Raw genomic sequence first — 16228 nt, 5'->3', positions numbered from 1 at the left:
GCTTAGGTCTCTGCTGGGACAACAGCCACGTTGGTGGTATCCTAGTAGCACATTTGAGGTTAGCCTGGTTGAAGTCAACAGCTACAATGAACAAGACCTTGGGGTATTCCATCTCAAGGCTATTTGTAGCCATATATACTTGATAGAGTGTACTGTTCGTTTCCATTTGGGATGGGATGTAAACTGCTGTCAGGATAGCAGAATTAAACTTCCGCAGCAGATAGTAGGGACTTGAAACAGTTTTTCTCCCCCTGATGTGCAGAAAAACCACCCAAGTTGCCACCAACTTGTATTTATCACTAATAAAACGTACTGAGGTTCTTCATAAATCTCTGACATATTGAAGTGTCAAAGGAGAAAAGGTAATGATGGTTCAGAGGGTTGACAAAAAGCTTGATCAGAGGCAAATTACAATAGTTTCATGGAGGAGGAAAGTCTGAAGGGTGTAATGGATGGAATTTGAGTCACACATGCCCTACAATTTAAAGGTATAATCATTAACGGTAGCACAAAGGGAGATAAATGCACAAGAACAACTGTGAGTTTTGGCAAGGATGGGTTGTAATAGGAGAGGGGGGGAGGAATTAGATCATAAGGATGACAATTTAAGAGAACATAATGTGGGGGTGGGCTGTCTATGAGCCCACACTGATTGAAGGGTTAGATTTGCCATGTTACATTAGTTGGTGAACTTTTAGACAAGTTTAGAAGATAGAACACCTATGAAGACAGCTTTAGATAGGATACAGAACAATTGTGTGTTTTAATAGTAGATTGAGGCATAGGTTTTTGCAATGGAAAATGCAGGGTTGTAAGCTCAATTCAGGATTTCATGGGTGAAGTAGTTATGAACAGTTCAACCCACAAAAGCCCCATTCTCGAAGTCCACTTCACTTTAAGGACACAGTGATCTCATTGAGAATGTGTATCATCACTGAATGATCAAGGAAATAGGCCATCAAAATAAAGGAAGCCTCATTCTGCATCTAACTGATGCTTAGCCTGATCCATGAGCCTTTGGATGTTTACAACAGATGATAAAATTGGAGGATCAATTCCCCAAAGCAATACCACTCACCTTCACAAGGCAACTTCCAGGGGGGAAAGAACACAAATATAAGATTTACTGATCAGAAGTAGTCCACTTCTGTTCTGGAGGGTAAACAATTTATTTAGAAAAAAAAAAGGACTTGGGCTTTTTGTTTCTTGCACAAAATACAAATGGGTGTAAGGCACTTGGTTGTTAAATTGTAAATCTGGTAAAAGTAGATAAGCATATTAAAAAAGGTACGCACCAATTATTGTTTCAGTTAGAACAGGATCAAAACTGACTAAGGAAATCCTACCACAACACAGGCACACCTATAGTAAAAGGCATGCAGATTTGACTGTTTATTGTCAACACTGTAAATAAAGCACTCAAGATTTCGAATTCCACCAGTATTCATTCTGTGATCAAAGCAAAGAGCATAAAACACTACATTTTGGGTTGAGCTGAAGGATAAATATAACGTAACATTCGCAATGTCGCAATCTAAAAACTGAAAATCAAATCAATATGAAAACTGGACTGTAAAGATAGACATTGTTTACTTTAATCCTACTTCAACTATATAAAATTCAAGCAAACACCATTTACAAGTTCAGTACACTATTTTCCACCCTCAAAATAGGGAATTGGTGGAAATTTATAGCAAGCCAAAGTACAGAAAAATAACAAGATATAAAAGTCATGAATCAATTAAGTTTGACTTGCTATTTAATAACTGTTGTTGGCAAATGTGTTAGTGTCCCAAAGCGTAAATGGACTGACAATATAGACATGACAGCAGTAATGGTAAAAGTAATTAATATTCATTTAAGTTTATCATTATAAATGAAGAATTTTGATATTCCACAAATATAAAATGAGCTCTATTAAGGCCAGTAGGGGTGATTGGCATTAATTATGAAGTCAGCACATTTACAAACAGTAATGCCTCAGCTCACAAGATGCAACTTTCTCAAGTGTTTTCACAGCAAGACTAAAGGGCATAAGAGTGGAAAAAACTTGCCATTTCAGTGATTTCCAACTGATTGCAGTCTGGCAGTCTATATAATAGCAGACTGAAGCATTTTGATTTCAGTGTTATTTTGCGCACATGCTGGCTCCTGGAACAGTCAATTTCACTGCTCTGATGGTGGTGAATACTGACAGTTTCACTGTCATTACAACTGGAAAATCTGGCATACATTATTCTGTGCAATATTGAACATTGGTTTCAATTACTTGCTAAACAACTCACTTCACCAATAATTAAAAAAACAGACATCTAAATATGAAACAGACATCCAACTATCTCTGGTATGTGATGAAAATGTAGCGAGATAGATTTCAATATACAGAAACATAGAAATTAAAAGCTACTCATGATTTCATAAATTGCAATGAAGCAACTTACAGAATGTCATGTCAGGAACCCATATTTACTAGCAAACATACAATTTACTCTGCAAGTTGGAATTCCTCCAAGAGCCTTTAGTCTGAGAGTTACAACTGCAATCAGCATTCACTGGCTTCACAAAGCATAATTTTTGGTCTTCAGAGAGCCTGAGTCACAAACTTATTTAAATAGACACGTTTAGAATGACAACGTTCCAATTATATTGGAAGGAAACAAGTTATAGTCATTGCTTTTAAAAGACCCTCTTAAGATACTCCATTTCAGTATGTTCAGAGAAGCCATTCAGCTCAGCGTTTAAAACCAGTGAAGAAAACTTAAATGCAAACTTGTAAAAGTATATGATATGGTAGATTTCATCCCACTTGCATTCTCCAATACTGAAGCAATATATCAACACCAGGTTTGCTCATTTAACACAGGAAAATAATCATGCTTTTTGTTCTAGGGGGTCTTATTCTAATGCATGCAAATACAAAGCATTGTTGATTCAAAGTCTGCTTTAGTCATAATCTGGCTAGCTAGAAACTGGAAATTAATTCTTATGTTTAATAGCAGGTCAGGTTTCTGGAGCAATATTTTTTAAATTTGTGCAAGAATTTTGCATGTTGAACATAATCATGCATAAGATTTTTGTTTTGTACAGTTTGCACTTTTGAGGAAATTGCATATAAAAACAACACAACTGAACAGAGACATGAACATTGCCTTGCAAACTAAACTTCTCATGTTGTGTGTCAGCACAACATTTTTCCCCCTAACTGAATATTCATAAGTCACTAAATTCATAGAATCATATACCCCAGAGAAGACAATCACACTTGTATTAGCTTTTTAAAACAGTTAAGCATAATGCCCCTGTTCTCCCCCTCCCATGGGTTTCCTTTTCCAACGTACATATATTCAACTCTTAAACATTGTTATTGGATTTGCTTCACTGTAAACAGATTCTCATCTCACTGCTGGGCTATCGTCTTCAATTTCTCTTCTGGTTACAAATGCTATTCACTGTCAGCCATCTAGTTGATCAAAATACCTTCATCTGGAATACTATCTTTAAATGTCAGAGTCAGATCTACAGCACAGATAAAGGCCCTTCAGCCCATACAGTCTATGACAGATGCAAACCACCACCTAACTATTCTAATCCCATCTTTCGGCACTTGGCCCATAGCCTTGTACATTTGTGATGCCAAGATATACAACTGAATACCACTTAAAATGTCATGAGGCTACATTTAGACGCAGTGAGTTGCAGATTCACATCACATTCTGGGTGTAAAAAAGGTTTTTCCTCACATCCCCTCTAAACCTCCTGCCTCTTGCCTTAAATGTATTTCTCTGGCCACAGACCTCGCCACCAAGGGAGCAGTTTTTTTTTCCCCTGTCTACACCTCTCAATTTTAAACATCTTAAATCATTACATCCCCTTCATGTCCACTACTCTAAGGGGAAAAAAAAACTCTTCTATTCAAATCTTTCTTAACTAAAACTCTCCAGTCCAGGCAACATTCTGATAAAGCTCCTCTGGTTCCTCTCCAGCACAATCAAATCCCTCCTACAAAATGGATTCCGGAACTGCACACAACATTCTCACCATAGACTAACTAACATGTCAGGCAGTTCCAGCATCGGATCCCTGCTCTTATAATCTACGCCTTGGCTTATGAAGGCAAGTATCCCAGATGCCTTTTTAACCACTATCTACCTGCCCTGCTGCCAGAAGGGACTAGTGGGCAAAAGCACCAAGGGCCCTCTGATCCAATGTATTGCCTTGCTAAGGAAGTGTATCACCTGACACTCAATTAAATTCCATTTGCTGCTTAATCTTTTCTTCATTAAGAAGGACAGCCCAACTCAGCATCTCTGTAGTTCCTCATGCCTGGTGTAATTGTGGTAAATCTCTTTTGGTTCTCTCCAATGTCGGTGAAGGATCCAAGCCGCTTTCTAAAGCGTGGTGCCAGAAGTAAGTGTGGCCACAATACTCCAGCTAAGACCCAGTGATTAATAAAAGCTTTGAAATATTGTCTTTGTCATTATATTGAAATGGTTCAGAAGAGTTAAAACTAAGCCAATACAGAGTTTTTTTTTGGAATGGGGAGGATCAAGACAAAAACCAATTATGCCTGTCTCTTCAGCAACTCAGCAGCTGTGACATTCAAATCAGTTCACAATTTTGAAATGTTTACAATCAATTCATAGATAAATAAACATTTTTTGCTTGATAACATACCATTCTTTGCACCATCAGATGAATCAATGTTATCTTTTGATTTGACCTGTGAATACAAGAACAAATTAGAATTGGCTTCAAAATTTAGGATGAAATAGATCTTTTTGTCAAGATGTGAAATCACATGCAGAAACAAAGCGTAATACATGTTATGGCACAATGATTTTCCCCATTTCAAACAAGAAAACTTAGTTTAGTCATTAAAAATGGCATTCCATTCAACCTAAAAATATCTGACAGTAAGAACTCAATTTGGTACAACTTGCATTTATACAACTCCTTTTAAAAAGGAGATAGACTCCACAATTCAGGATTGAACTGAAAAAGATAGTAGGAAATCAGGGAAATGGCTGAAGGTAGGAGTTTTAAGATGGCAATGAGCGATCAGGGAAGGCAGCAGAAAATTTGGTAGCTTTGGGAGATAGCCTTTAGGACTGAAGGCTCAGCCATGAGTGAAAGAGAAAAACTATTAGGTCAGAATAATAGGAAACCTAAGGCCTTCAGCTCTTTATGACTCATTGTTACCATGCTTTTACTCATTAGACTAAAAGACAACTGAAGTTTGTAATGCTTAACAGTAGGTGAAGATTTGCAAAACTGAATTCCCCCAAGCAGCAAAAACCCAGGTGAATAGCAGAAATCGATATATGGAAACCATGTTTCAAATGCTTTGCAGATAGTGCATTTAAAGTTTGATTTTTTTTGAAATGACAACCATTTCACTTTACTTGTGATATCTCTTGCTGACGTCTAATGCATTCAGAAGGATTTTAAACACTGTCCAATTGTCCCCAGGAGACTTGGTAATTGCAGCAAATTGTTAATAGGCATAAAGCTTATATCTAATATCTGCAAAGAGCTAGATTAATATAGATTTTTTCCCATGAAACATGTTCTGAACACAGTGAAGCTAGAAGCCAATATCAAGTTCAAAGAAAAAAGGGGCACCAGCTCCACAAAGCATGAACGGTGGAAGCTAAAAGAAAACAATTCCAGGAAAAAGGGCAGGTAACACTTCGGTAATTTTATTCATAACCACTTATCATTTGGAATTAAAAGTGCAGCACTTGTCAGCAGAACTACAGTTTGCTTCATTAAAAAGAACAGCAATCATCTGCCTTTGAACATTGAATAAATTTGTCTAGCAAGATCAAGGGGAATCTCAAGGGGGACAAAACATGACAGTGATCATTTTTGCTGAGTCGTGAGACTATGTCCAAAACAAAACCAGTTGTGTGGAAAATTTAACATAATTAAAACAGTTGGTGAGAAACGCAGCATAACTGATGGAAGGTTGAGGAGGCAAAAAAAGTGTGTACAGTAATGAGACAAATGAGGATATAGTGATGGAGGGGATAACTGATAAGGCACAGCAAGGATATGATAGATTGTAAAACTCAAGGACGAATTTTAAATTCCATGGCGTTGGGGACTGGAAGCCAGATCATGCTGCAAGGACAAAGATAGTGAGCAGTGCAGGATTTAGTTTGCGGCAGATAATAAGGAAAAAGTTTAGAGAGGATGCAGGTCAGAAGTCAGCACCAAACAGAACTGAGTAGGAAGCAATGCAAATCGTTAGAGGTTGAGTGGTGTTAAAGTAGTATAAGCTCCTGTTGTTGTGCTGGTGATTGTGCAAGGAATAAAAATATAGCTCAAGATTATACAAGAAGCAATGTTTCGAAATATCCATAAAAGCTATGTCACTCACTCAATCTTAACTTCCAGAAATAAACCCCTTTTTTCAAGCCGATTATAACATCTGTTTCAATTGTCACCTCTGGTAACCTACTCCAACTCTTGATAGTGCTCTGTCCAATTTTACGTTAAGCTATCAGTTTGGATAATGATTTGTTGGGTTAAAAAATTTTATTTTCAAGCATAAATAGTATACAAGTGTATAAATTGTCCAAATTACTCATCTTTTGATGAAGGGACATCACTTTAGATTGTCAAACTTTAAAAAAAAGACCAGCTTCAGAAAATAATGTGATTGACAAAGTTAAATGGAAGAGAGATTCACAACTTCTTGTTACTAATTAAATTAGAAATGACTGTTTTCAAGGCTGAACAGGATTTACGTGAAGCTTGATTGGCTTCCTTGCAGCATAAATCTTTGCCTTCTCCAGCTAGAGGCTGAGGGGATGTCTTATGTGGAGTAATAAATGAGAATGGTAGATTAATAGATGTCTTCCATCATTTTGTAAACTAGGGTTACCAATCATTTTTATTCTTGCCTCATTGCTTAAGAAGTGGAGTTGGAGAGACAAACTAGGTCTCATACCCTGATCACCAGGCAAGGAGATGGGGAATGAGGCTGAACGAAAGAGTTGGCTTTAACTAACAAACACCAATCTTGCATTCGTCTCTGGTGGTGCACACACTGAGCTTGCCTTGTCAGAATGCCTATAAGAAAGTGGGGGTCAGAAGCAGTTGCCCTTCAGTTTGACCTTTCCTTTTTTTCCTGGCCTGCTTTTGCAGGGAGGGGGAAGGAGCACAAAACCAGGTCATCTCAGTTCCACATTCACACCCTTCATAATTTACTGTGGGGGAAGAATTTGAATGGCTAAAGGGATCAAGACAAACTGCCTCACTTCCACCTTGTCCCGACTAGGCAAGTGCTGTTGCCCTAATTCTGGTTCCTTCTGGCCTCTGTGATCCCTTCCACAAATTTGACCTCAGTAACCTTTCAGCAGGCCTGCTGCTTAGTAGAACAACAGAGCCCATGGCCATAAGTAGAGAGAGAGAACAAATCTTAGCCATGAAAGCAAACAAACAAAAAAGTAACTCACTTTAAAATGCCTGCTACTCAACCAATCACAAACTCACTGAGGAGTCCCTCAGCAGTAAACAAAAGGAGCAGAAATGGCCTAGTGTGTGACTTTACCTATATTTGAAACACAACGTTTGCATGCCATGGAGAGGCTTGACAAGCTGAATTCTGGCCTCCCCCAGACCATATGTTGGGCAAGCCAAGTTCTAAAATATATTCATTGCGACTGGATTGTTTCATTGCAATATCTGTATTTTACTTAGACTGAAAACACTTTCCTGCTCAGGGAAGTGTTTGTACTAATAATATCGTTGGGATACTTTCAAAGCTGCTGAAAAATCTCAACTTTGCTCAAACTGCAAATCCAATCGCAATCCTGACTGCTTCAAAATGCCACAATCTTCAGATATCATCAAATATTGCTGCTCAGTTGATGCTAGTCCAGCAACACCATTTTAAGCACTTTTCTATGTATCATGGCACTGAAATTTTAAGGCCTCATTTACTGATTGTTCAAGATTAACACTGGAGTGGAATTGCTCCACACGAAAAGGACAGAGATTGATTTTTAAGGTCAACCAGTAATGTGCATCACGTGACTACCAAGAAAGGGATCACTAGCCAAAAATTATATTCCATGGCTGGAAAAAGATCAAGATTAAAATATAATAGTCCACCCTGAGTGACACAGCAGCAGTCACTGAAAAATAGGCTTTGTTGAAGTTGTATTGAACAAAAGTTCAGCAATTAAAGAATAATTATGGACAATCATTTGGAATCTCAGCATGAACAAAATTAAATGCTGATTCTTTTTTGGGGGAGCAAAACCAGTATGGTCTCCTGACTATAGAACATTTTCTACCTTACTTGATACGATGAAGCATTATGCTAATACGATAATTAAAGCTGTTCTAAGTTCAGCCAAGTTTCTTTATCCTTTGGACCATTAGTTACTGAAGCGGGGAGATAAACCATTATTAAGTCTAAATGAACTGAGACACTTGTCTTAGACAAGACGTAGTTTACTGGTTAATAGCTACAAGTTACATTGAATTGCTACTTTATATAGTTATGCCCATCAGAAACCAAAGAGGACATGTCCATCCCCATCAGGATCTCATACTCCATCGCCCAATTCTCCACTTGGATAGGTTGGAGTTTAGTGCAGCCTCAACATTGACATTTTCAGAATCATCACCTTATAAAACAGATATGTACATGAAATGCAAGCTACACTGTTCAATCGCCGTACTCAACTGAATCTGTGCACCCTGCAGAAAGATTACTTTACACTTAAGAAAAAGAAAACAAAAATCAAGCCAATGGAGATAGATCATCCGAACCATGAGTTTGAAACATTTCATCCAATAGGAAAATACTGAATCCGCCAAAAGAACAAACTTATTGTAGGAGAATATAGTTATCAGTTTTTCATCAAGTGATCAGAAATTGACACAGAAACCCACAAGCTTACCTCAACAGTTTTACTTTTTGGTAGATTAACAGCACGTTTTAATTTCTTTACAGCATCAGTGACAGCCTTGGTCTCTGCACCGTCCAGTGCACTGCAAATATCCTTTACAGATTGGATAATCTGTTCCACCATTTTGTATTGTTTTCCCTAGTTAAAATTAAACAGGACAGAAACATTGTTCATATCTGGATGAAGCTAACCACACATAACAAGTGTGTAATATACTTGAATTCAAGACAATATTCAAATTCTAAATTTCATACAAAATGTTACAATTAAGATGTCGTCTACTTTCTGCAGAGAAATGGCACACGAAATTAGCTGCACGGAGATATTCCTTGTTGATAAAGACCAACATGGCATTAAGCATGCTGCTGAACTCATCTGCTGCACTCCCCAAAGTCAATTTTTCTTGAAACAATTTTTCAAAACAATATCCAAGAAATAAAGATGAAAAAGATTTGCATTATGAGGCACTTATCACAGCCAGAGTATCTCAATATACTTTGCAGTCAATTAATTATTTTTGGTGTATATTCACTGCTTTAAGTTTAGGAAATGCCTGAATTGCACTTAGCAAACTTCCACAAACAGCAGAGTGATAATGACCAAATAATCTTTTGGTTTCAGATTTTGCTTGAGGTACACAGATTGGTCAGGACATCAGGGATTATTCCACTGTCTTCTTTAAAATAGAGCCTTGGGGTCTGCTACATTCAAAATGAGCAAGCAGATTTGGCTTCAGTCTAACATCTCATCCCTTTAACAAGGGAATTTTCCTTCTGTACTACACTGGAGCGTCAGCTCAATTTTTGTGGTTAACCGAGAGTGCAACTTGAACCCAGTACCTGATCACTCAAAGGCAAGTGTGTCACGGCTGACACACCTTTGCTTCCAGAGTCTCACTTTTGGATCATTATAATGGATATAGACAAAAGCAACTGGAAATAAATTCTTGCCAGTGACTTTACAAGCAAGGAGGAAGTTGGAAAATCCTCATATTATTTGAAATAAAAACTTAAGCACAACTCTACTGCATCCTTAGAGGAACTCAGCTGGTCTGAATGCATCCGTGGAGCAAAAGTAGATTCAACGTTGAGTCCAGCGACCCTTCTTTACAGCCCATTCACAGATGGAGTTCCACAGGTGCAGTCAGACTTGCTGAGTTTCTCCAAGATATTCTGAGACGTTCAATATCCATAGTGCTTTGTTTCATTATGCTCAAATCCTTCATTACTAAGCTGAAGATCACCAACGTGCACAACTTGACTGGAAACCTCTACAATATCATCAATATGCCATTCAAGTAACAAGCTGACGTGAACATCATTAGCAAGTCCAATATTTATTGCACAAACCCAATTACACTTGAGAATGTGTTTTTTGAAATGCTGTCTTGAAAAACCAATCCATACGTTGTACATACACTGATGCAATTGGGTTGGAGTTCTAGAACTAGGACTTAAAAATGGCCAATAGCTGTAAACCAGGATGCTGCAAAAAAATCTTGCACATGGTTTTCTTCCTGTTCCTCTGCCATGCTATTATAGGTGGCAGAGATTGTAGGTTTGGAGCGTACTGTAGGGGGAAAAAAAAAAAGAGTGAATGTTTAAGTTAGGAGTTGAAAGGGGGAATTCATGAGGTGGACTCCTTTGTCCTGGATGGTGTTGAGCTTTTTCTTCTAAACTGTTGGTGGAGCTGCACCCATAGAACCAACTGGAGAGTATTTTACTACATTTGTGACTGATACCTTTTAGATGATAGTCAGACTTGGAGATTCAGGTAGCAATCTACTGCAGAGATTCCCAGCCTCTAGCATTCTTTTGTAGCTACACAGTCTTTATATTGCTGGTTCACTTTAGTTTCTGGTCAATTGTAATTCTGAAAGATGATGTTGGGACAATTCGGTGATGGAAATGCCATTGAACATCAGGGGAAGGTGAATAGATCACTTGTTGGGGATGGCGATTAATTGATAGTCAGGCAGCACAAAGTTTACTTGACATTTATTAAGCCCAGGCTGAAGCATTATCAAGCACATCTCAGGAATGGTTCTTTACTCCTTCACGGTGGAGACAGAAGATCCATGACTACTCTCGTTGTGTTCCACACCAATTATTTAAACTTAATTCCAAACTCCTTCCTGACCTTCTCTTCCATGGCTATTGATATAAACATTTTTCACCGATGTCCAAGACCAGGGGTCATTCATGCAAAGCCAGTGATGAGAACACTGTTCTAGGTATGCAAACAGTTCAAATCTGATATACAGAAAGTACATCACACTGTTTCCTAGTTCCTCAATTAAATTTAGATTTGGGTAGATCGGATATCCTAAGCTTGTTTTAGGAGTTTATCTGCATCATCGCTCATATTTTGATAATTGAAAATTCCAGATAAAAAGCCTTCTTCATACTAAATTAATACTTACTTCTCTCTGAAGACACGCTTTTGTACGAGTATGATATACTTCCAGAAGCTCATCAAGAGATTGCCTAGGCAAAAGGAAAACAAATTAGGAGCAGCCCAATCAAAGAAATAGTGGATGATGTTTAATTACTGAATTAATACTTTACCTTGTAATAACCTCTTTGAAAGGCTTTTCAACCTGGCAAAGATACTTCTCAAGATCTGTAGGTGTTTCATCATCTTCTGCCTGTTTGTGCGAACACATTAATCATTTTCCAGCAAAACTGCTAATTATTAGCTATACTCCATCCACAAAAATGAAGACAATTTACAGAATATTCTCCATGCAATGTTCATGACAAATTTTGCAGTTAGACTTAAACTGTGTATTTACATTTAAATTCAATTACTGTTGTAATCCATATCAAAAAAATAAGTAGCAAATATTTACTTTGGATACTGTTCTTGCTGAAATAAAACAGCCATGAAATAAGGAATGGAATGACTCCAAAACCCAAAACAGGTAAAAATTGGATTTTAAGGAGATAAATTTTCATGCCCCAGTCCTGCCAGCACCAATTGTGAAAAAACGTGAACAAAAACACTAAGCAGCATACGAAGGGGTGACTGAATTGCGTACTGCAAGTGATAAATGTTACACTGAAACTACAAAGTTAAAAAGAGCAAGTTGCCTTGAGTTTCTTGCTGCTGTGGAATTCGCACAAGGTCACAGGTACTTTGATTGCAAAACTTAAAACAGGATGGGCCAAAAAAGTGTTTTGCACAAATTAATGGCATTTGTGGAAACTAGTGCAGGCTTAATTTGAAATTCTAAGAAACAAATCTTTGCAACGTTGTGGAAAATTTATTCCTCAAAGAAAGGCTATTAGCTTGCCCTCACCTTTTCGGTCTAATGTGTTGAAGTGAAGTACAGAATGAGAAAAAAAAACTTTGACCCAAAGTTAATAGCAGAAAATATGCATTTTAGATATAGTGCATCCATATGAAACTACAGTGATTCTCCCTAAAGATATCCCTCAGCTCCAAATTGAGTACATGACATTGGTTGTTAAATGGAAATGCATTGGTCATTAGTAAGGCTAAAGTATGTTTTCTTTCCAGTGCCAAAAATCCATTGACCACTAGAAACAGAACTGAAACTGCCATTTCATTAAATTCAAGCATTTTTGTACCAGGGCCATTTGTAATACATTTTAAAAAAAAATTCAGGTCATTTGAGTTCAGTAATATAATGCGTGTTTCAAAGAAGTAAAATGTGAACTGATAAACTGGGCTCACCATGCGGGACATAGCTCTGGACATTGTACTGCGGTTTAATAATTGTAGCTTGATCTCAGCATCACACTTGCGACAATTCTGAATGTATTCGTGACTTCCTAAGCAATGTTTACTGTAATATATGTGAAAAAATGTCACACATTTAAAATTACGTTTCACATTTTACAAAAAGTCTTTAACTACACCCTGAAGATAATACTGCAGGAATAGTTGCACATACACAACCTTCAAAATAATTACTGGTTTTATAAAACTCCTTTAAATATAATAAAAGGAAGTCCCGAGGGGCTTCACAGGGGCCCCATAAAATAAAAAAAAGACAGCAAGTTACATAAGGAAATATTAGGGAAGATGAATCTGCATCTTGAGTATGCAAGGACAGTGGAATTCGATGACCAGTCTAGAGGAAAATAGAAAGGCAGGCAATGCAAGACCGAAGGAGTCAAGACAGAATATATAATCGGGTTAGAGCTGTAGAACAAAAAAAAATGCATTTATATTATTTAGCTAAAGGCCACCAACGAGTGGGAAAGATGTAAAGGAGGATACTTGCAAGGAAATTGAAGAGAAAATCAAGAATCTACAGGAATAGTTATAATGGCAGATTTTAATCATCTGGACATGGACTGGGATGGTAATACTGTAATGATCAGACAGAAAGGCAAGACTTGAGTTCAGGAGAATTTCCAGTCCAAAGAAAAAGGAGCCATTGCTGGCCCTGGGTCTTGGTAATGGCCAAGTATAATCTAGTGTCATGAGGAGACTATTTAAGGGACAGCAATCATTGAGTCATAAGGTTGGCTATGGAAAATGGTAAGGAGCAATCTAGAGGAAGAAAAGCTAACGGGGGAAAGCTGCTTGCAATGGACTAAGAATGGATTTGGCCCAAGATAAATGAGAATTAAGGGTTAGCGGGCAAAACTAACTCCATCTACGTTTAAACAAGAGATAGTTCAAGTACTGTACAGTAAAATATATATTCACAAGAGGAAAAGGAACAGTAAACAAATCTGGGGCATTAATGTTAAGTCAATTACATAGTTGAGGGTAAACAGGTGAAGACTGTTAACTGATCAGAAGAATGAAAACCAGGCAAAGGGTCCTCTTATAGCACAGTGGTACTATCCCTACCCCTGAACTGAGAGACCCAGATCCAAGTCCAGAGGTGTGTAATAACATCTCTGAAATGGCTGATTGGAAAGATAGGTCAATAATAAAACAATGAAAACCAGGCAAGTGAGTCACTCAGTTGGATGGAAGAACTACTGATGGAAGATGGTGTTACATACCCTGTCAAAGACAGAGTGGGGAGAACAGGAGGATGATTATTTACTTTATCACGGTCACATTGTTTGCATCTCAAAGTCACATATGACTGTGCCATGGCAACGTGGCAGAGATAGAAACCTGACTAAGAAATTCAAAGACAGCATGACCTGCCGATGCTGGAGTCAGACATAACAGTGTGGAGCTGGAGGAGCACTGCAGGCCAGGCAGCATCAGAGGAGCAGGAAGGTTGACGTTTCGTGCTCCTCTGATGCTGCCTGGCCTGCTGTGCTCCTCCAGCTCCACACTGTTATATCTGAAGAAATTCAAACACCAGTTCTGAGAAAAACAGGCATGAACTTGGGCAAGACAACATTTTAACACTAAAGTGCAAGCTGGACCAACAATGTCTGCAAGTTCATATCAAAAATGCTCTGTTGATTCAGTGTTTATAAGTTAAACAGATAGTGTTCTGGCCTGAAAGTTACTACGTTTTCACTATTTCAGCAGTAAAACCAAGCAAATTCTAATCTGCTCCTTACAATTTTCCATTTTAGAGTCCACTGCAGTCCATTGCAAGTAGTATCGCTTTGGATGGATCTTTCTTTTAAAATGGAAAAATTCACACAGCCAGAAGTAGGTCATGAACATATGGCTGAAAAGCCTAGGGCGTTTTTTTCCAATCAGAACCCCAGTCTTCAGTGTTAGCCTCATGTTATCTCAGTTGTCTTAAAAAAAAATTCACTTACTTGGAATGATTCGAGGAACATTAGGCTAACATTAGAAGAAGTTTTTAATGTCTCTATCTGTGAAAAATTTAAGGAATGATCTAGAAGACGGCAGTCTTTTTGTGCAAAGCTTTCAAGCCAATGGTTTAATAGAGGAAAAAAAACAAAATTAGTTGTATCACCACATGTGGAATCTGGCTCCTAATCAATGAATATTCTCAGTTTAAGGTTCAGACAATATTTTTCAGCACTCAATCCGAGTACTAACCACCCAGTCCCCTGCTATTTCCATAATTAAAATGAAAGAGGCCAAATGCTGACGCAAGTTGCTGAAGCTAATTTACACACCCATGTAAAATATTGAAATATTACAGCTAATGGTCAGTTACCACAGATAGTTGTTAAAAGTGTGTAGATAGAGCATTCAAAAGACCCCTGCCCAACCCTTCAGTACACCTTGTGTCAAAAACAGAAAATATTCTAAGTATACAGGATCAAAGGAAAGCAGTCCAAAAGGAGTACAGAAATTGGATTCCATTTGAAATTGGCCTCGAAGTTTGATCGGTTCAAAACAGATGCTCGTAAAATTAGACAACGATATATAACAGAGACCACAACTAACTAAGTAGACTACACAGAGACAAAATGCTGCACCCATTCAAAAAAAGAATTGCAGAACTGGGCATTTTAAAAAAATATGCAAGTCCAATTAAGCAACTTCAACTTTACATTAGAAAGAATAATTTCAGTAAAGTTATTGTAATACTGAAATTTCACATCATAATTTAGAGAAACATTAATGTGCTTGTGTCTCTTACTTCTGTAATACTTCCTCTTGTCCACAGACTTTCAGTATGTAGTTGCCAATGTCAACCTTGTTTAAGTCATCATGTGCCCAGCACAAAGCTTGCATTATGATAAGCTCTACATGGGAGCTCACTGTAAAATGAAAAAAAGTTCAAGTTTAGCACAAAAGACCTATAATAATCACTTTCACCTAACTTACATCAGTAATTTTTACTAACAGAATAAAATAAACTCAGGTTGGTTTGCAGGGTCATCTCCTCGGTGACTTCAAAGTTAACGATTTTGACGAAATTAACAATTAGGGCTACTTTTCCCTTTTAAAGCAGATGTGCATAACAAGTAAGACATAATCAACTCGTGTAGCTTCCAGCAATATGTATAACTTTATCCAGAAATCTATTACTACCGAAACATTCTAGGGCATGCAGAAGTTGAAAGTCTCCTTAAATAATTTGCATAAATGAAGACTAATGTGACAAAGCTGCATTGATCTTGCAGATAAAAGAAATCACAACCACACTTGTCAGAGTAACAAATGGCATTCAGCAGAAATGGAATTTATTTTAATTGTTTACATTAAATGTTTAAACTTATCAAGGAATAAAGAAAACAGAAGAGTCCAGATTTATTTCACATTTTATTTCTAAAGACTAATAATCAATCAACTTTGGGACACAGTTAGAAAAAGGTGACTGAATGCACGGCCAGGGAAAAGGTGATTGAAATAAACTTGTGAAGAGGAGCGAGCGAGCAAGGCAGAAGACATTTTAGAAAAAAGTTACTTCAACATTCAGGGTCGAT

At 37.6% G+C, this 16228-nt stretch overlaps 1 protein-coding gene across 1 annotated transcript in view; it reads right to left on the bottom strand.

Annotated features, from left to right (window-relative positions):
• LOC109913339 (phosphatidylinositol-4-phosphate 3-kinase, catalytic subunit type 2 alpha) overlaps positions 1 to 16228 on the bottom strand; it is a 75826-nt gene that overhangs the window by 44837 nt on the left and 14761 nt on the right. The window contains exons 4-9 of the mRNA XM_048607336.1: positions 15439 to 15559; positions 12627 to 12738; positions 11495 to 11574; positions 11350 to 11413; positions 8919 to 9065; positions 4675 to 4720 (exon numbers count right to left, since the gene is read on the bottom strand). Of these exons, the coding sequence (XP_048463293.1) occupies positions 4675 to 4720; positions 8919 to 9065; positions 11350 to 11413; positions 11495 to 11574; positions 12627 to 12738; positions 15439 to 15559 (570 nt within the window). The remainder of the gene's footprint in view (positions 1 to 4674; positions 4721 to 8918; positions 9066 to 11349; positions 11414 to 11494; positions 11575 to 12626; positions 12739 to 15438; positions 15560 to 16228) is intronic.

The sequence above is a fragment of the Rhincodon typus genome, chromosome 17 (assembly GCF_021869965.1).
Source record: "Rhincodon typus isolate 14 chromosome 17, sRhiTyp1.1, whole genome shotgun sequence".
In the NCBI taxonomy this organism is placed as follows: domain Eukaryota; kingdom Metazoa; phylum Chordata; class Chondrichthyes; order Orectolobiformes; family Rhincodontidae; genus Rhincodon; species Rhincodon typus.
This window is presented reverse-complemented; position numbering and strand designations above follow the sequence as displayed.